The following is a 21,250-nucleotide window of genomic DNA, read 5'->3' as shown; positions in this document are numbered from 1 at the left end:
TTTGCTGTCATTTCCCCATCATCACAAGTCTCAGCATCACCACGCGTAATGTGATCATCCGCGCCCTCATTCTGAACAGCAGTATTTTCCTTATCAAAATCCCCGAGCACATCCCAATCATCATTGGGGGAAAACAAAGAAAAGTCATCGGGAAAACCGAGGGCATCATCAAAGAGTTCCCTTGCGGAATATATCCTGTCAAAGGAGAACTATTGAGAAGTGGTAGGGAGAGTTTCCGCAGCCTCACCCCCTCCGATAAATTCCGGACCACCATGGTTATCACCAGCAGGAGAAGACATTTCCGAGGTAACACTTCCCTCGGCCACCACGGTATTATTTCCCCCATCAACACCATCACAACCCACACCAACCTCTTCCTCGACATCAGGAGGGGAAGTATCAGTGCGTTCTTCCCCATCAGACATTTCCTCATCCTCGGCAAACTCTTCGTTCACTAGACTGGTAACTTCTTCATGAACCTCAGCCTCACCCGTCACAATGGTAGAAGACTGCTTGGTCCCAATATTTTTCTTTTTCGACACCTGCAAACCAATACACGTTCAACAAAAAGAGTTATTTCCTCATACACAGTTTGATTTTCAAAAAAGGAGGGGCGCGGCCAGAATCTGCAATAACCATACCTTGGTAGTAGCGGCACTCTTCGGTGAAAGTATAGCACCAGAACCCTCTTCCTCGTCTCCATCAACAACGTCGAGAGCATAAGGAAAGTTCATACCCTTGAAATTTAAACGCCAGGGACAGAAATCTCCATAACGAGCAGGAGGAGATTCACGAGGCATGCTACTCTCAGAAGGACGCCAACCGCGCGGACCGGGAATCCAACCATACGCCCAAGGACCAACAATTTCAATAACAGTGGCATGACACTCATAATCATGGTCACGCTTGATCCTTTCACGAGCAGGAAAAAGTTTCCGCTGAGCCGACCCCTCGGTGCCTGGAACGTATTTCAGTTTGACATCGCTCACCTCACTTAAGAGACGAATTTCTCCCCGAGGAGCAGCGAGGTTACGAAGACTAACACTCCACGGTTTACGTTTCCTACTATTGACATAATCCCAAAGGAGTTGTTGAAGTTTTCAGGAGTATACCACTCCCTCTCAGCGGGATTTGGAATATAACATGTCATCGTCGTCTCCCCCTTACTCCGCAGATAACATTCCCTCAGTGCACGTAGATAGTTCCCCGATAATTGCGACACGGAACGACTATGAGTATTGGTGGAAGAGCCTTTGCGACCAGCCAGCACATCATAATAAAAGGAATCACCAGACTTATACAACGGCAGCATAAGACCCGCCTCGAAGGCTCCAACCGTAGTCAACAGATGAAACTCATCAAACTGATACTTCGAGATGAGCTCATAAGTAATATCATCCTCAGGGGCATAGAAACGAACCTCGAAGTCTTTGAGCTCATGCTTTTCCTTGAAAACTTCAAGGTCAATGTGCTTAAACGTGACTTTCTTCTTGCTAACCGAAACGTTGTGTATCACCGGGACAGCCTCCTCTTCTTCCGCGGGATCGGACGAACCAACAAAAGCTTCGGAAGCTTTTCTTTTGAAAGGAGGATTTTTAGATGATTCAACTCTCGGCACAGCACCTTTGGAGTTCTTCCCTTTGAAAGAAAGTACTGGAGGTGGCGGCAAAGGGATCTGCACGGGCACTATAGAACGAAGAGGGGGAATATCGAAGGTGTCACCGCGAGGAGGTGTCTGCGTACACCTGGAGTCATCACAAGGACGAGAAGGAGCACGGCTGGCAGCGTATCGAGACCCGGAAGGGCCCTTCGATGGATCCCCCTTCCTAGGAGGTGAAGCCTTCGTCCCAGAAGAAGACGAAACTCTATTACCGCGGGGATCCATCTGCGACAATTTAGAGAGATCTCCCCCATGTGGAGATGTATCAGACTCTCTATGCGGAGGGGATCTCGGCAGACTGGAAGGCGGAGTTTGATAAGGAAGCCGCGGACGGTCAGACATGGCTGCGAGGAGGTACAAAATACAAGTTAGAAGCAAACACGAGGGCATCACCAAAGATCAAAAAACCACAAAATTGACAGTTCATCTCAGCATAGCCCAGAAACCCTATAAAAAAATCAATACAGTTGAAACACTGGCCTCCTCGACTTGAGAAGAAGAACAGTGGCAAACTAGCATACATGCATCGAAAGATGTTCTTCATCACAAACAATGTACAACAGCAGCAGGAAATTTACAATCAACACAAAATTTAAAACAACAGAAACGAAGAAAAGAAACCTTACCACCACAAACAAAATCCCAAAAGAAGACAAATGAGAGAACAAACCAGAAACAAAGAAGAAATGAGCGTGATTAATGCTAGGGCAGAGAGAATTTAATGGTTGAAGAACAAAGGATGAAGTCTGACAGGGAGAATGAAATTAATTTTGAAGGAGAATGAAATTAATTTTTTCTCCTCTCCTTTATATACTCGAAAGAAAGATAAGGAAGTTAATGGAGGAATGAGAAACGTGCCCATTAAATGAGCAGTTAATGCACGAGTGAGAAACGTACCCAAGTATCTAGGAGAAGTTATTAGGAGAGAGGGGGAATATATAACGTCTGTTTTCTTCAATGCTCCCACTAAACACTCAAGCCCGAAGAAAAGGGGCAAATTGTGTGTACATATTTCATCATCAAACACGTGTATGTGAGAAGACACGTGGAGAGCATGCGGACCAAGTCATCAAAACATGATGACACACGCCCACAGCCAAGAAGCCCATCCAGTCGACGTCGGATCTTTGCCCGAACAAATGCAAGGGCAGAAGTTAAAGGATGTACCAAAAGCACGGTGTACTGCGGAACACCAAATAACTCCGAAGAGTTACTTTATCTCATCCCCAAAAGAAGCCAAGATCAACGGTGAAGAGAAGGTTGACTGACATGGACGTGACAGGGGCAGAAGACACTTGTCTGACACGATCATGTGTCTCAACTACCCGCGTTAAACACTCTGAGCAGTGTACGTGTCGATCAACCCGTGGAACGAACGAGGATGACTCTGCGTGATCAAGCAATGAACGAAGACCTCTGCGTGATGGACACAAAGCACAAGAAGATAAGGTTCCAACAGCTCTCAGAAACGGGTCACACACTCTAACCCTATAAATACCCATCTCCACCAAGAGAGAGAGGATCGAAAAGGAGAGAGAGGTTTAGAGAGAAGTCGAGAGAGAAGAATTGTTAGTGTAAGTTTACCTTTTAAAATTCGCAGACCTATGTAAACTCCAAAGTCATTCGACTAACTCTGTAATCATCAAATGCATAGTGAAAACGACAACCCCGTGGATGTAGGCCTTAGTGCTGAACCACGTAAATCCCAGTCTTATTTACATTTCAGCACTTCACATCCATTTCATACTCCACGAGTATTACTTTTACACTTCGTTTTCTTTATCTTCCTCTATGTGAACGCCTCTGGTGATGATATTAGACGAGGCAATGATAAACCCGAAGGTTTTGAACCAAGGAATCAATACAATCGTCTCATCAGTACGAGCACGTGTATAGAATGCGAACATTGTTTGTGAACATATAGATGTCTTCGTGATTTACGTGTTCACAACATTAAATTAAATTAAAGAACAAAAACAAGTTTGAGCTGTGGTGACAGCTTCATTTACATAATCCAATATGGAACATATCTTTCATATAAGTTCATTGACTTGCCTCTTCAAATCTAGTTAACAAGATCTTAATTATTGTTGTAAGCTTACTTAATTTTATTAATAATACATATATAAGTGTAATCCTCTTACTAATCTTAAATTTTTGTAAGCGGTTGTTGTTCCAAGTAGTACTACTGCGATGGAAAGGCAACAGTATACATACACCAGCACGCCAAAGCTAGTACCGGAGTTTAGGATTTCCGCTTCTTGCCTCCGCTGCTTCTACCACCTGTTCTTCTATTATCGTTTTTTTTGTTGGCCGTTGGAGGATCGTAGTCATTAATCATGGCTTTCAGGGATCTTCTACTGGGCGGAGTGTGGCCTTTGTTAGCCGTGGGAGGATCGTAGTCATTAATCATCGCTTTCAGGGTTCTTCTACCGGGTGGAGTGTGTCCTGGATTAGCCGTTGGAGGATCATAGTCATTAATCATCGCTTTCAGGGACCTTCCAGCTCCTACCATCATTATTTCATCCCCTGCAACATTTGAATAATGGTTAGTTAACTAATTGAAATTTGAAGATTAGTTTGTCAATATAACTAGCTATTTTTAATGTAATCAAAAAGATTCCTATTATTAACCGACAAAATTAAATGCATGCATTAGAAATTTAGAGGGTACAGAACATGTATATATGGATCTCAATTCCAATATATCTGGACCGGATTCATCTAACAGTAACACTGCTAATTTTTAAAAGATCATCTAACAGTAACACTGTTATTTTTAAAAGATCGCTGATCAACATATATGGTATATAAATTAACTTGAATGTGGATTTAAGTTGTCGACAGGAAACAAAGTAATAAATAAACTGGTCCTAGAGTAGTTCTGGTGTAAATAGCTGTGAAACTTCAATTCTGAATTACTATCACTTGCCAGCCAAACGGTACATGTATATGCATGGTACATGCAGAGGCTTTCAATATATATAGGTAGCTCAACTACCCACACAAGAGTATGGGTCCTAAGTGGTGTTGAAGCTAGAAGTGATAATGGATTTTTAAGATGGGTTGAATCTAATGGTTTTTTGGTGCTGTGGAGTGTGTGAATGACAAAAGACTCTGCACTTTAGAGCATATAACCTCGACATGAACAAATGATTTTAGTTACAGAGTGGCTCAACTTGTTTTTGCCAGCTAACTAGGCGATGATGAAATACATAAACATTGATTAGAAAATTCTTCTCTGATATGGTAGGAGGAACTTATTCAGGATGGCAAAGACTAACAGGATAAAAACAAAGCAACGGGTGGAATTAAATTGTTGATTCTACTCAAAACCTATATATATTCTATAATGTTTGATTATTGAACAAACTTTATATATCTCCATATAGAAATGAAATGATTATATAGAAATAAAATGAAATGAAATGATTATTAAGCAAATACAATTATTACTAGTAGCGTATAGAGATTTTAGTTAGTTTACCGGCTGATGCAATACTTCTAGCCGAACAAACAGAAGAAATAACTGCAAATGCAAAGAAGAAGCACCACCATAACCTCAGCATCACACCATCACTTGCACCACCAGCTCCCATTTTCTCACTCTCACTTTTCCTCTTTATCTGCCTATTTCTCTGCTCTCTCTACTTGCTGTCTCTCTATCTATCTGTGTATATTGATTGTGGTATTAATGGTGGTGTTGTGAAAATTGAATACAGCATTCGTACCTATATATAGACACTAATTAAAGTCAATGAACACGTGGCATCATTGCGTCCCAGTTCAGAGTTGACCTTGTTGAAGAGTAAATCATCAACTGCACGCACTTCATGCGTTTGTCTTAGTGAGTACGACCTTTTTTGGCCTGATTAAACTATTATTGTTAATGCCTTCTCAAGCTGTTAAATAATAGTCAATGAGAAAGGAGAAGAAGAATGAAGACATATTGGGGAATATATGGCAACAGATATTTTGTTTTAGATTTTGTGTGGGCAACTTTCGGTGTAACTATCAATTCCCTGTTTGTCAAAGAAAGAAAAAAAAAAGTGGAGGTAACATTTGCCCAAAAAGTATCATAAATTGTGAGACCAGATATTCTCGGGGCGTTCATTCCGATACCAATTTCTGCCTCTCCAGAAACATAAGCCATTCCAGAAGTCACGAGTTAAAACGATTTACCTCGTATAAAGCAACTCCCTGCACGTTTTTGCTTTTAGAAGTCATTCTAAAATAATGCTACTAATCTCATAAATAGTACACAAACACCCTCTTATCAAACAAATTGAACTTCACTTGGTTGGAGAAGAGGTTTTGATGATGTTCTATTTTCAGCAATACTCCACTTTTGCTCCGTAAAGCCAGACTTCCAAGATACTAGTTGAAATAATGCCGTCTGCCTATAGCCGTTTGGGCTGGGCTTTAATCACTTGAAATTGTTTTATTTTCACTTTCACAATGTCTAATGGAATTCTAAATTGAAGAGCTCCCATCAATTTTGTAAGTAATCACACTAAAAAAAAATACGTCAAGATCAGCAAGTTGGGGTTTGTTTATCGTCATCCAATTTTGATTCTTACACAAATATAATGAGAAGTTGTAATTATCACCAATAATACAGTTAAGTTGTAATCAAAATAAGATGCAAACTACAAGCTTATATAATATATAAGGAGAGGAATAGAGTTGCAGTATCTTATCAAGTACTTAAAGGGAATAAATAGGAGTCTCTTTCAGCTGATCAGATTTATACGTAAGTCTATCATCATCAACACAAGAAAAGGTAACTCCATTATTATACATGTATGTATATACATCCAACCAGATAAACCCTACTGTTGCAGTATTGTAGACTTTAAGTGAATTAGGAACAACACCTGAAATACTTCGGCGATGCAAAATGTCGGTGTCTGCACAACTTTGCCATTTAGCATTTCGACTTGAGGTGATAATCACTAGGGAGGAAAAAAAAGTGGCTTGACCAGACATTTCAGTGTGAAGAGATACTATAAAAGGGTAGATATATACAAACAAGCTAAGCAATTTGACAAGGATGGCAAGGATAGGGATTGTCCTGCTCCAAAGTGTAAAACAGGATCCTTCCCAGATCAAACAAACAATTATTTAGATTTTAGATAAGATTTCTGATGAGAAAATAGATTTTTTTTGGAAGTTTTGACTAACTTTGCCCGTCCACCTGTTCTGATGAGAATGAATACAGAAAGCAGTGAGGTAACATCAGCCCCCGTAAACCATATACCTTTTCAAAAGAGGTATGAAGGTACAGACTTTTCCACAACAGAGAATAGTATGAACACAATCACAATAAGAAACCAAGAAGCAAAAGGCAAATTTCAAAAGTGAAAAGCAAACAACACAAACTATAAAGTTTAAAGAAGAAACCAAAAAGAACATAACAGTCCTACCCAAAAAATCTTGCATAAAAGAAATGTGTAATGTACACATTCAACAGTCGTCTAAACTGAAACATAATTGTAGGCGTAAAAAAACAAAGGATGAGCACTGTCAAGAGTCAAGACGATGTGAATGTGTTCACATTCAAAATACGTACTGACATAGAACTTAAACCATTCAGGAAAAGCACAGATTTTACTAGTAAGGCATCATCAATTGATTAATGTAGGCTAAATATGCAACAGTGTCAAGACTTACATGAAAAGGGGTAAGAGCTTTTTCAGCTACTGGAAGACCATACAAGCGCCATCATCATGATGCAGTTCCAATCAAGATGTTTTCAGTGCTTATACTGACCACTGACAAGAACACTTCTGCAAGAATCTAAAACATAATTTCAATTGTTACTTACAGAATGAACCAGTCAGGGAACTACGAAAAGCTTGTTAAATGTTTACTCCACTACTGACTCAGTATTAGATATAGAAGTTTCAACAGCGAAATATATGTAGTACAGAATATAGTTAACGGACTGTAAAAATAGTGCCCACTAAAATCTTTTCTATCGTTTCTTAAAACCATATTTCTTCCGTTCATAGAAGAGATCAGTTTTAGCACTCCCTAGATTGACAATCTTCGGACACCCATCACGGTCCTTCTCCTGCTGAGTGCATTCCTTGCAGTAATAAGCATCAGATATTCCCACACCCCCACAAATCACACAACGACCTAGGAATGATCCATAATTGCATTCGTCACAAACCCGAACCAAGGTGCAAGGCCGCACGTACGAGTCACATATAACACACTTCCCATCGCACTTCTCACACAGCCGGCCAATAGCAATCCCAGGCTGCTTCCTGCACATAATTAAATCAGGATGATGCTTTGCCATAGTTCCTACACCACTCGCTTATATCTTAACTGCAAAATTTCACAAAAGCATGAGATTTTTGGTAACTTATAGGCTGACACTAAATTGGTGAACGTATTTTCTGAATTAGGTCAGTGCTGTATCCCCACATAATTGTGCAATTTAACCCACACCAAAAAACTTACTGGTAAACATAAATTCCCAACACAGGTATTCGACACAGACACAGGGATGTGATAACTATGGAAGAATATCAGTCCACACTACTGTGAAGTTCATTACAGATGGACAAAAGGCGGTGTTGAAGTATCTTTATCCTGTTACTAGGCATGATGACCGATTATTCACTACTGTGTGATTGAATTTTTATAGTATGTAACAAGTGAGAATGATATGTCATACATATGGATGCCTGACTAGGGCATATTTGAAGTGATGACCGTGCATGAATGTGTATAATTATCCAATTCTTGTTAACATAAATTTACTGATATATACCCGTATTTGGTTTATCTACCACTCGTTTGCTTGTACAAATTGTGCTGTCCATTGTGCAATTGTTTCTAAAGTCTATCACAACGAAAACAAAAAAACTGCAAGGCACGCGCATTAGAAGTGCTTGGTAAACTAACAAGCTTCTAAAGTGGTGTGTATGTTAGCATAAATATAGATATGATATGAATCACAAAACGGAAGCTAGATGTCATAAATATCTGCAAGACATCAACCATTATGAACTAACAGCTATAACATACCGAACACTAGCAATGGCTGTCCTGTGTCTTGAGAAATTTCCTCTTTAGTCTGACATGGAGAGACAAAGAAACAGTTGGTACCAATAGCTACAGTAAAAAGAAATTTTAAATTCATATGCAAAAAGAGTCACGAAGACATGGATGAATAGAATCCCGGAATTGAGGAAAGACTAGGTAACAGCCTCTTGCACTACGCTGCTAATATAGCACCTTCTCCTCAACTAAACTCAGTCTCTGATCACATGTTTAATCGGCATAAGGCTTCCTACGGAACAGAACTAACTAGTGAATCCTATACACTCTTGTCTGAGGCATTTGACCTAATAATCCAAACTTTAACTAAAGTTTGTAAATCAAACAAAAAATCAGCTAATGATATGAATCATACTAACTATTAGGACTAAATCTTCTTTGTTGCGAAGAAAACAAGCATAACAGAGTCAGAAACTAACAATCAACTACGGCAAATTCATAAAACCCTCGTATCAATTCTTTTTACTTGGGTGTATATTTCCTTTTGAAACCCTAATAAAGGAAATCAGGAGCTATATAAAACTGAGAGTGTGTTATTAAGCTTACCTGGTCGGTGTTGCTCAGCGGAGACGGTGGTTGTGGTGGTGGTGCAGCAGTGGAGGATTCTGCGCTTCTCTATTGCACAAAGAGAGAAAGAGGAGAAAAGAAGATTCTAGTAGCAGTGAAGGGATTTTTCCCGTGCCCCTTACGTCCAATGAAAAGCGTTTATTATAGTCTCTGGCTGTATATATATATATATATATGCGGGCCGAATTTAGGTAGTGTTTGATAAAGATTACTGCATTAAGGCTGGGTTTGGTAATGCTTTTATTTTTCCAAAAGCACTTTCAAAACCTATGAATGTTAATAATTTTTGAAATTGGTGTTTGTCTTTGGTAAAAAAAATTAAAATGCTTTTTATCCAAAGCACTTCCCAAATTCCTCAATTTTTAAAAGCTGGGGAGGAAGAATTTTTAAAAGCTACAAAAGCATAAGCTTTGATCCCACCAAAATTTAATGTTTGATTTATCCATTTTGTCCCTATTTTATTTTGTAAATGACAAATATTACCCTTAAATATATATACAATTAATTTCTATTTCTTATATTTTATTCTTTAAATATTATTATATTTTATTTTCAAACTATTTTACGATACTATTTCATTTAGTTTGTCACAAATAAAAATAAAAACAAATATTAAAAGGAGTTTGTGCGCAAATTGTTGCTAGACTACCAACTAACTCCATGTAAAACTAATATAAAATTATTTTTATTTAATTTTAGCTTGATTTTTATTATAAAATAAAAATAAAAATAAAAAATATTATAGTATAATAAAATATGTGTTTAATAACACAGTTGATACTAATATTAAATAATTACTTAATTTTAGTCTGGTTTTTTGTTTGAAAATTATTATATATATATATATATTAAGAAAGTGGCTAAGTAAGTTTAATATTATATATGTTTATATTTAATAGTAAAAAAATTAATTATTTTTAAACCCAATAAAATTGAAACAAAATATTTTCAGATATATGTCTGTTTTTGTCATTTGTTAGAACAACAATGGTTGAATATGATATGTTACCAAACACACTTTGACTGCTTTTGTTAATCGGCTTTAACTTTAATAAATATTTTACCAAACGTCTAACTGTTTTTTTCTCACAGCACAGCACAGCAACGCACAGCAGAAAAGTTCTTTTGCAAAAGCCGCAGCAATACCAAACTAGCCTAACTAGCTGGAAACTTAACAAGCTAAGCTCCAACAACATACTACTACATGAATTGAACAGGTTGTTGTGTTAGCCTACCAGCGAGCCTCATGGGTATAAAGAATATTATTAATTTTTATTTTTATCTTTTTGCCCGATTACTTATTATTAATTATTATTATTTAATAAAGAGTATTATTACAAGAAACTAGTTGGAAGCCTAACAAGTTAAGCTCCAACAGTGCACTACTACGTTACTTTAACAGGTTGTCGTGCTAGCCTACCAGCGAGCCTCATGAGGAACCAGCCAAGGGAGCGGAAGCGGATAGGGGGTTGATTATGTCGCAAGGGGGGCTAGCTAACTCTACCTTCCATGTCAAATTCTGCAATATTGCGCCATCGGGGACTCGAACATGGAACCTCCTGGAACGCATCAAATCTTTGTGGAACGAGGATGACCAGCTGAGCTAGCTATCCGTTTTAAATTGGAGCGGAGACTACTTCCAAACTCCTTAAATTGGAGCAGAGTCAGGCAATTACATGGTTCGAACCTCTACCTCCGCAGTGGGAGGGAGCATAAGAACCATCATACCACTTGATGGTTCTTAAAAAGTTGTTAGAGAGGCTGAGATTCGAACTCACACCCGTTGGTCAAGAGTATTATTACAAGAAACTAGTTGGAAGCCTAAGGGAAATTCCTATGACAATCAACAAAACAAAATATTTATTGAGCCAGGTGGATGGGCAAACGTGATTTTGCACTATGGGAAAGCAGTGGGCAGGGGAACATTAAATGCGCGGACGAAGTTCAGCAGCCAGCGGTTGTAGAAGAAATGCTGACTGGTAAACTAAGACCGCTAACGGCTACTTTTAAATAGTCACGGAAACGTCTAGTTTCTACCCCTATAAATACAACTCGGGTTGGATCTCATAAATTCACAACAATATTTCATTCGATCAATCTTTTCTTAATTTCAATTGCTTTCGGTTTTCAACCATGAATCCTGATTTTGGTTCTTCTGAGGAAAAAATGGAGATGGATGAAATATTGTATGAAGAAGAGGAAGAAATGTATATGGAGATTTTGAGTCAAATGGATGAATACGCAATTCAAGATATAAGGAGGCGAAATTTTATGTTGCAATTACAAACATGGATGATACCAAAGTCATTAAAGCCACATGAAGTTATGACTAGAAGATGGACGTGGCGAGATCGACATTTTTACCAAGATAAGATGATGCATGATTATTTTAATCATGATTGTGTCTATTCCGATGAAGATTTTCAGCGCCGATTTCGTATGGGCCGCAACTTGACGCAAAGGATTATTGCCGAGCTTTGTCAGGTACAACCTTTATTTAATTATCAGTATGATGCATGACATGTACGAGGCTTTAGTACCGAATAAAAGTGAAAAAGCGGGGATATAAAAACCACGCCCAATAATTCGTTCTGCAATCTGTATGGACTAACTCTAATATAATTCTGAGAGCGCCAGCTTATAAAGCGAGATCAATCAAGAAATATATCAAAGAGTTATATCTCAATTTCTCAATATAATCTGCAATCGAACAGATAGAAATATGTGAGTCCGATTGATATGAGAAATACCTTGGATTGTACCTAAGACCAATGCCCAAGTGCCAATCAATTCCTATCCAACAATCAAGGTCGGATTTACCAATTGATTGAGCTACGTACAACCTATGATATTTCAATTATATAAACAAATATAATGCGGAAAAGAAATAACACAGACACCAGAAGTTTTGTTAACGAGGAAAACGCAAATGCATAAAAACCCCGGAACCTAGTCCAGATTTGAACACCACACTGTATTATGCCACTACAGACACTAGCCTACTACAAGTTAACTTCGGACTGGAATGTAGTTGAGCCCTAACCAAGTCTCACACCGATTAAGGTACAGTCGCGTTCCTTACGCCTCTGAATATAAGAGAAATAACTTGAACGGTACCAAAGACCAATGTTCAAGGATCAATCAATTTCAATCAAAACCAAAGATTGGATTTACCAATTGATCGATTCAGCACAACCTGTGATATTTCAATTCTATAAAAAAATATAATGCGGAAAATAACTAACACAGATACCAGAAGTTTTGTTAACGAGGAAACTGCAAATGCAGGAAAATTCCGGGACCTAGTCCAGATTTGAACACCACACTGTATTAAGCCGCTACTGACACTAGCCTACTACAAAGATAACTTCGGTCTGGAATGTATTTGAACCCTAATAAATCTCACACTGATTCAAGGTACAGTCGTGCTCCTTACGTCTCTGATCACACAGACTAGTCTATTGAATAGATAAATCTGTCTCCCACAGATATACCTACGAGTTTTTTATTCCGTTTTTTGATAAATCAAGGTGAACAGGAACCAATTGATAACCCTAACTTATATTCCCGAAAAAACAACCTAGTATTATCAATCACCTCACAATAATCTTAATCGATTAATGAAACAAGATATTGTGGAATCACAAACGATGAGACGAAGGTGTTTGTGACTACTTTTCTATCTTGCCTATCAGAGATATAAATCTCAAACCAATCTTACGATTGTAATCAATCACAATAGAAACAGCAAGACAGATCACGCAACTATAGAGAAAATAGTTGGGTCTGGCTTCACAATCCCAATGAAGTCTCTAAGTCGTTAACCTACAGGGTTTCGTGAAAAACCTAAGGTTAAAGGAGAATCGACTCTAGATTATACAACTAGTATCGGGTGTGGGGATTAGGTTTACCAGTTGCTAGAATTCTCCTTTATATAGTCTTCAAATCAGGGTTTGCAATCTAAGTTACCTTGGTAACAAATCATTCAATATTCATCGTTAGATGAAAACCTGATTAGATTCAAGCTAATATCTTTCATCCGTTAGATCAAACTTAGCTTGTTATACACAAAAGAAATGTAACTTCATTTAGGTTTGAGTAACCGTACCTTAACGTGTACACTTAGTTGGTTCAAGAATAGTTAACCAATGGTTAGCCATATGAGCACTTTCATATCAACCTTATTCATCTTCACCATAACTAGTTCAAATGACTCAAATGAACTAGTTAGAGAGTTGTTCAATTGCTTAGATCTTATAGAAGTATACAAGACACAATCGAAGAAAAATCGGTTTTGATTCACTCGAATCGATTCATGAACATTATATCCACGGTTTGCAAAGATTGCATTCCTTATTATATAAATGTTTTAGTTCATGAACAAACCGATTTTAGAAAGTAACCTACCTAAGTATGCAAACGGGTATGCATATTTAAGTAACTGGATTGAGTTTGTTTTTCACTTTCAAACTCCAGCAGAAATTCACGGACGTGAACTTTCCGCCAGTATGCGTACGGGTATGCATACTCACCCGGATTTCCAACAATCGCCAGTACGCGTACGAGTACACACGCTTTGGGTTCCCGGTTCTGGAAATTTACACAAATGTGAGAACAAACTATGTTTATATCCAAATATGGTTACATGTTCTAAACTCTCATTTCAATCATTGAAACTTTCTTAGAGGATGTTAAAATAGTTGTTATTCACGAACTATTTTCATCAAAGCGATTTTCAAGTTATTGAAATAATCAACATGACTTTCGTCACGAGTAAAGATGAACTTGGCTAAAGCGAAAGCTTACCAACACATATTTCGAGAAATAGATAGGCGAGATAAACTCGGCTCGAAATAGCAAATGTGTATAATTGAAGTACTATATAGCAATATGACTTTTGTCTCAAATAGGAGATAGAGTAAATAGACTTTTGAGTGATAGATAAGTTCAAGTCTCCACATACCTTTTGTTTATGAAGTTCCACAAGTTCCCTTGAGTAGTTCTTCGTCTTCAATCGATGAACTCCGTGGAGTCTAAGGCTCAACTACACTTACTATCCTAATCCAAGACTTAACTATAAGTAGACTAGAAATCAAGACTTATATTTTTGGCAACTAAACTTGACAAACAAGCTTGAGATAGCAACGCTTGCGAGTTCGACCGACCAATGCTCTAACAATCTCCCCCTTTGTCAATTTTAGTGAAAATACTATCAATACATATGAAATACAAAATAAATAAACTTTGTACCTTCTCATCCAAATACTTGATCTCCTTGGTTCTTCAACATTACTCGAAATCTTCGTCACTTCCAAGTACTCCAATGATTCTAAAGGTATTCAATTCAGCATCGTCGTTGTTTAAGATCCGTAGCTATAACAATAGCTCTCAATCATTGTTATACAGTGTCATAGTATTATTACACAACATCAAAGTTCAATTGTATCACAACTTCGATAACAATACTATGGTGATATGTATCACTCCCCCTTAGTCAATACTTCATCTCACATGAAAACAACTTCCCCTTACATAATGATCCGAAAACCATATGTATTTGTAGTGTGAACTACAAATTAATTCTCCCCCTTTTTGTCAATAAATTGGCAAAGGTACGAAAATTAGTGGGATCCTAATGAAATTTCCATAGAGATACTTCATGACCAAAAGAAAAGCACATATCAACTTTTTTAGATGCAATCATATAGCCGAAACTAAATGCATTCATCAAGGAGTTTATAAAGATACAAGATAACCCCTATAATATTCCACAGCCGCACTCCCCACAAAGATTTAGTAATTAAGCACAAGTTCAATTAAGAACTCTCCCCCATAAAATGTCGTTCCCGAAAGAACAACAAGAGCGACCTTACTTTCACAAGAAAAGAAGGATTTATTTGGTCATTAACAAATCACATAAGAATATGAATTTGTATCCAAAAGTCTCAATTGAATTAACCACAAGAAAAATGATCAATTCAATTGGTCATGCTCAACATAAGAGAACTTAAGCAGAAACACAGTATGTGCACAAAGATGTGGATCAGGGAAAGACCAATATTGCGGAATAATCAAAGACTCATTCTATTTTTCATCACTATTTGCACAATGACATATAATAAACTTAATCTTTATAAAAATTTCATCCTTTCTTCCATAAATATTTGCATAATGACATAAAAAGGCTTAACTTTTGTAGTCAAAAGTTCATTCTATCTTTTATCAATATTTTCATACCTACATGTAATAGAGCTAACTTTTGAACAAGTATGGGACAGTCAAAGTTCACGGACGTAAACAACATATCCCATAACAATTTGCAATATAAAAAACCATAATGATTGATACTGCAAAATAAATCTTTGTCCTTAGAAGGTAGAATCAATCTTTTTCGCACAGATTTACACCAAGAAAAGCTACCAAAGGCGTACAAAAAGATTTTCTTAACAAAGAAGAACATACAAAGTCAATAAAGACCATGCATCATAGTTCACATAAGATGATTGTGCATATTCAAGAATCTCATAATAATTGTTGATGGTGGATTTTCAACAAAGGGAAAAACCGTAAAATCATGACGCATGTTTTTGACACGGCTTTCAGGTATGCAACGATTCATATTTTACGAAGACATGATGAATATGTTTTCGAAAAACCCCACCAGCTGAGCAATTCGATCCCTGGCATTTCATCATGACCTCTATGCAGAATAACATAATTGGGCGGTTCTCCGTAGATTGAGAGCTTAACGCCTTCAGGACGTCGGCGACACTCACTATTCCCTGACTGCATGAGATAGACCCACCTCCACATAGAAGAATAGTTGGGAGGCGGACGTGGTGTGATTGGAAAACACACAAAAACTTGCAAGTATACAAGGCCAAGTTTTAGTATAGAGAATAAGCAAGGGATCAGTCCACAGGGAGTGGGAGAATACGAGAAATTTTCCTAAGCTAGCAATGGAGACAAGGCACTATGGCAGTGAGCAGGGCAAAGTAATATGGCAATTGCAAAGAACCAAAACAGTTAACAAAGCAAAGATGACAAAACAGCATGGAACCAAGGCTGTGAGCCAAGGGCAGGGGTGAGTTTGTGCACTGATTTCAGTGCACAACAGCTTCAAAATGCAGGAAATTAAACAAGCAAAACAGGTAAGGAGATAAACTGAACAAGAAGCAAAACAGAACTGAATTTAAGTGACTGTAAAAGGGATTGTGGTTAAGCTAAGGGCTTAGAATCCACCTTTGTGTCCTAGCCAAGCAATGTGATCCTAGGTTGAGTTGAAAATCCTATGCATACATCTAGAATGGGAGGAAAACTAATTTGCTCATTAGTTTGCCCCTAGCATTGACTGTCTTTTGACAGAACAATCAATCACAGGCACTATGAGCATCAATCTCTTCCCATTGCTCAATCAAAACAGACATCAGGATAACTATCCTAGCAATTCACCATTTGACAATGCACTAGGCTTCATCTGAGCCTCAGCCTAATGCAGTTTATCTCATGCTAAACATGTGAACAACAATAAACATCATACAAGATAACTCAAACAACACACACATAACATTCAAATAAATCAACTGTGATAAAGGGACTGAATTTGAAATTGAACAAGAGGTAACAGTAGAGCACTGGCTAGTCCAGGCCTCTAAGGTGGTGCTCTGGCTAATCCAGGCATCTAAGGTGGTGCTCTGGCTAATCCAGGCATGATTCTCATCATTCACCCAATGTTCTCAATTTATAGTACAATGTTTTTCCCCAAATTTTAGAAACCCTAAATTTTGAAACCCTAATTTTTAAATTGGAAATTAAACTCACTGATTCTCTGAATTTGTCTCCCCTGTGCTCGACCCATGCTTCCTTTTCGTCCTCTCCTTCTTTTCCCATACTCTCTGATGCTCCTGTCGAATGATACTCAAACCCTAGCTCTCTTATATTTATCTCATAGGGTGAATGAGATAGAGGTGAGAGAGATAGAGTTTAGAGTGATGGGTTTTGGTTTCTGGGATGTCGGGTGAAGGTGGAAGTGGTGAAGCTCGAGGTGGAGGAAGAGAGCAGCTCTGCCATGGTCGGGGAAAGGGATTTGCAGGCTCTGCAAATTTTGGGAAGAAGGGGAAGAAGAGCTCGAGAGAAGAATGGGTTAGGGGCTGTTTGTTTTGGGGTATAAGGGTTCGGTTGCTAGGGTGTTGAGCGGAATCATCTGAAATTGATGCGCAGCGAGGAGATCCGTTGGATAATCACTTACTAATTAAGTCGAACGGCACGATGTAAACAAGCTCTGAGCGACCGTTGGATTAAGTGATACAACGAAGCTGACGGCTCCAGATGGAGTTAGGTACTATGGTGTTTGACAGGAGCTTCGGATTTTGATGCACAATGATGAGGCGACCGTTGGATGACAAGATGGATCCAATCTGACGGCTCTCATGGAAATGGGTATGGATAATGGAAATGGATTTGGGTGAGGGTTTTGGGCCTTGGGTATGCCAAGCCCATATCTTCTTTAAGAACAATTCTTCCTCTTCAAGCCCAGTTCTCGTTGATCCGGCTCTTGCAAACATCATTCTTCCCTTCCTCCTAGCGAGAGTCTTTGCCGTTCCTTTGCTCTTTTCGCTCCGTGAGATAACCATGTTTTATTTAGTACCTAAAAATGCAAAATTAATTAAGAAAAGTATTTATTCTTGAAAACAACGAAAACACAGAATATGGGATAAAATGTAGAATTAATGCACAAGAGATGAGTTAAATGCCAAGAAAAATATATAGAAATATGCACTTTTTAGCACTCATCAAATACCCCCAAACCTGAATTTTACTTGTCCTCAAGTAAAACAAAACTAAGGAAATCCTACCTATACCACTGTCGCTGGTCTCTCGAATGCATTTAGCGTATGCACTAAGCCTTTTAAACCACTAAGTGTCCCTAGTGGACGAGTGAAGTCTCGTGAAGGTTTGCTTAGAACGTACCTACAAAGTTCTAGGTCAAAATATAAGCTCAGATTCCATCAAATGTGACATGTGCAAGACAGTTTAAGCTCACAGCAAAATGGAGATGTCAATCTAGCTATCTAAGGCACAATCCTAGCACTGATAACAAATAAAGACATGTGATAAGAGTGTAAAGTGTATCTACACATGTGTAAAGAAAGATATGAAGTTATGACTACTAATCACCAAGAGATAGTTTCTCAGGCTAAGAACCAAGGTCGAAATCTAGCTAGCTGTCCGGACTTTACGAGAATTGTGAATGAGTTGGAGGTATTTCACAATTACTCGCGTTGTACATCAATGGCATACACCCTTCTTGCTTATTACAATGAAACAACAAAAGATGACTCTTTACATGACTCTTATTTACATTGACTACTCTCTTTTATTTTTGGAACAAGAGAGGATGGAATTGATAAATACTTGATTTTTTTTTTTTTTTTTTTTTTTTGATAAGGAAACACTTTTGATACATAAGGAAAAAGAAACAAAAAATTACATGACACTTCGCAAGAGGTAGCCCTTTTTGATGCACCCAGTTAAATTCGATGGTTGTCTTTCTTAATGTAACCTCCACCTTCTATCCCAACCAACCAAATAACAAGCTAGTCAAGTTTCGTTCAGTATTCTAAAGTGATTGGCAATCGTGACTTCCTATCAAACACCTTGAAGATCGAGGCTATACATGTATTGGTAGATCGTGCGCGTGCAAGTTTCTTATCACTATGTGAATTGTGCTAGAATCAGGGTGCCTAAATATCTAGACTAAGACTCCTAAAAATTACATATTTGCACAAGAGTCAACATTTCAAGGTAAATGAGCTCCATTTTTATGTTTTTTTATCATTTTTTAATTTTTTTTTTGGAATTTTTAAATTTTTTTCAAAAAGAAGGAGTTCTTGTTTTCAATTATGGCATATTATCAAAGTATCTACTTTTCACCCCCAAACCTAAACTAAACATTGTCCTCAATGTTTCAAAATATGAACAAAATTATAATACAACATATGAAGAGGATCATGTTGAGTAGAGAAAAAGGAAAGAGAATACCCGATTTCGGCGAAAGCAATATTAGAACTCCGTTATTCAAGGCAGGAATCCAACATATGTCATCCGAGATCATATTGGATTAGCAAAATATATACAAAAAGAACAAAAGGGTTTTAAGAAATTTTATCTACTGGATTATATACAAAAAATTCACCGTACACTAACAATCTAAAGAGTTGAGGATCAACCCAAAAGACAAAGTGTAGAGGTTTCAACAGCTTCACACAATAATAATATGATAGGCATGCAAGTGAAGCTGTGAAACAAAATGAGCTACCCCCAAACCTGGATTTTTCAACGGATAAAATTTTGGAAACAAAATCTCGCAGTTTTGGGGGTTCATCATGCACAAGGTCTAGCTCGAAATGAACTGTGCTAGGGACGGGCAAACATGCTAATTCCAACTGTGGTTCCTCAGATGTATTATACTTAGAAGCAAAATAGTCCAAGAGGACTTGGGAAGCACACAGTTCCAAACCTAGGTTGGGGACTCTCAGAAAAGTCGGTTTGACAATATCGGTACAAACCAAATCTAGGTTGGATGGAAGGCTATCAGATTGTGACTTAGGCAAGAAAGTGACATCTAAGTGTCTCACATGCATGAGATCAAGAGTATCAATATTATCAGTCACATCAGCATTATCTAAGTCACACTCAAGATGTGTAGCATGCTCATCATCACAAAAAATTTGCACAAGTCCTAATTCAGAATCGTGGTTATCCGATATATTCAAATTATCATCAACAGAAGCAATATATTGTGGCTTAAGTATGGAATCAGACACATCAACTATGTTTTCATGCATAGGATCATTAGTGTCAACAGAAGATTTACCTAAGTCATGCTCTTCACAGGATAATTGCACAATATCTAAATCAGTATCAACATCACATGCATATGAAATACTAGAAGAAATATCATTCATGAAGGTCGGGGCAGAAAAGCCTAATGTATTTGAAACCAAAGGTTCCACAACATTTTCAGCATAGACATGTTCTTCTAACATAACATTATCATCATCATCATCATAGTAATATGCATACTTGTCCCTATTAGCAGTTGTGGTGTCATTAGTCAACTCATGTTCCTCTAGATTAGGTTCATATTCAATATCATACACATGAGAAGGACTAGACATGCTATTTCAAAGTTCAATTCATTACCACCTATATCATGTGATAGTGTCTCAGTTTCCCTAATGGATTCCCATTGACGGGTTTTCTCCGCAATCTCAGCTAAAAATTTCCATGCATCATCCACAGTTTTATCAAGAAATTCACCATTACACATACACTCAACCATGGCTCGAGATTTAAAGTCTAGTCCCTCATAGAGGATAGCGACAAGTCTCCACTTCTCAAATCCATGGTGTGGACATTCGCTCAACAAATCATTAAAACGTTCAAAATAGTCAAAACAGTTTCCTCATCCAACTGGACAAAACAATTGATATTTTGACGAATAGCGATGGTCCTATGATGTGGAAAAAATCTTTGGAAAAATTGATTAGTGAGTTGTTCCCAAGTGGTGATTGATTGTGGTCTCAAACCGTAAAACCATGTTTTGGCCCTTTCTTTTAGAGAAAATGTAAACAAACGCAATTTCAGAGAGTCTTCGGACATATGATCAGGTTGCATATTCCGACAAATTTGTTCAAACTCTCTTACATGAGTATAGGGGTTCTCAGAATCGAACCCTCGAAATAAAGGAAGTATTTGTATCATGCTTGCATTTATTTTAAAAGGGTTATTGGTCTGAGGTAAGACAATACATGATAATGAAATTTTTATTGAGGGATACATGTATTCATGGAGAGCATTAGGTTGGCCCATATTGAAAAGACACAAAGCCCACTATTTGGTTTTAAAGGGGTTTGGATTTTTGGGAAAAATTTGGTTTTGGTG

At 37.7% G+C, this 21,250-nt stretch overlaps 2 protein-coding genes across 4 annotated transcripts; both read right to left on the bottom strand.

The window, feature by feature from the left end:
• Nucleotides 1-3,602: 3,602 nt before the first annotated feature.
• Nucleotides 3,603-5,351, bottom strand: LOC113313725. Its single transcript, XM_026562522.1, has 2 exons — nt 5,148-5,351; nt 3,603-4,189 (listed from the first exon to the last, which is right to left on the bottom strand). The coding sequence occupies exons 1-2, from the start codon at nt 5,257-5,259 to the stop codon at nt 3,906-3,908; spliced, it is 396 nt and encodes a 131-aa protein (XP_026418307.1). The 5' UTR covers nt 5,260-5,351; the 3' UTR covers nt 3,603-3,905.
• Nucleotides 5,352-7,268: 1,917 nt separating this feature from the next.
• Nucleotides 7,269-9,425, bottom strand: LOC113307870 (PHD finger-like domain-containing protein 5B). Of its 3 annotated transcripts, none has more exons than XR_003339359.1 (3): nt 9,284-9,425; nt 8,705-8,753; nt 7,269-7,935 (listed from the first exon to the last, which is right to left on the bottom strand). XR_003339359.1 is itself a non-coding variant. In XM_026556333.1 (3 exons), exon 3 carries the CDS (start codon nt 7,968-7,970, stop codon nt 7,638-7,640), a length of 333 nt encoding a protein of 110 aa, XP_026412118.1. In that variant the 5' UTR covers nt 7,971-7,999; nt 8,705-8,753; nt 9,284-9,425; the 3' UTR covers nt 7,269-7,637. The 3 variants fall into 3 exon arrangements, 2 of the variants coding, with proteins under 2 accessions (XP_026412118.1, XP_026412119.1); XM_026556333.1 differs by having other exon boundaries at nt 7,269-7,999; XM_026556334.1 differs by lacking the exon at nt 8,705-8,753 and having other exon boundaries at nt 7,269-7,999.
• Nucleotides 9,426-21,250: the final 11,825 nt, after the last annotated feature.

This window comes from Papaver somniferum, chromosome 9 (assembly GCF_003573695.1).
Source record: "Papaver somniferum cultivar HN1 chromosome 9, ASM357369v1, whole genome shotgun sequence".
Classification (NCBI taxonomy): domain Eukaryota; kingdom Viridiplantae; phylum Streptophyta; class Magnoliopsida; order Ranunculales; family Papaveraceae; genus Papaver; species Papaver somniferum.
The sequence above is the reverse complement of the archived record's forward strand: the minus strand, read 5'-3'. Positions and strand labels throughout refer to the sequence as shown.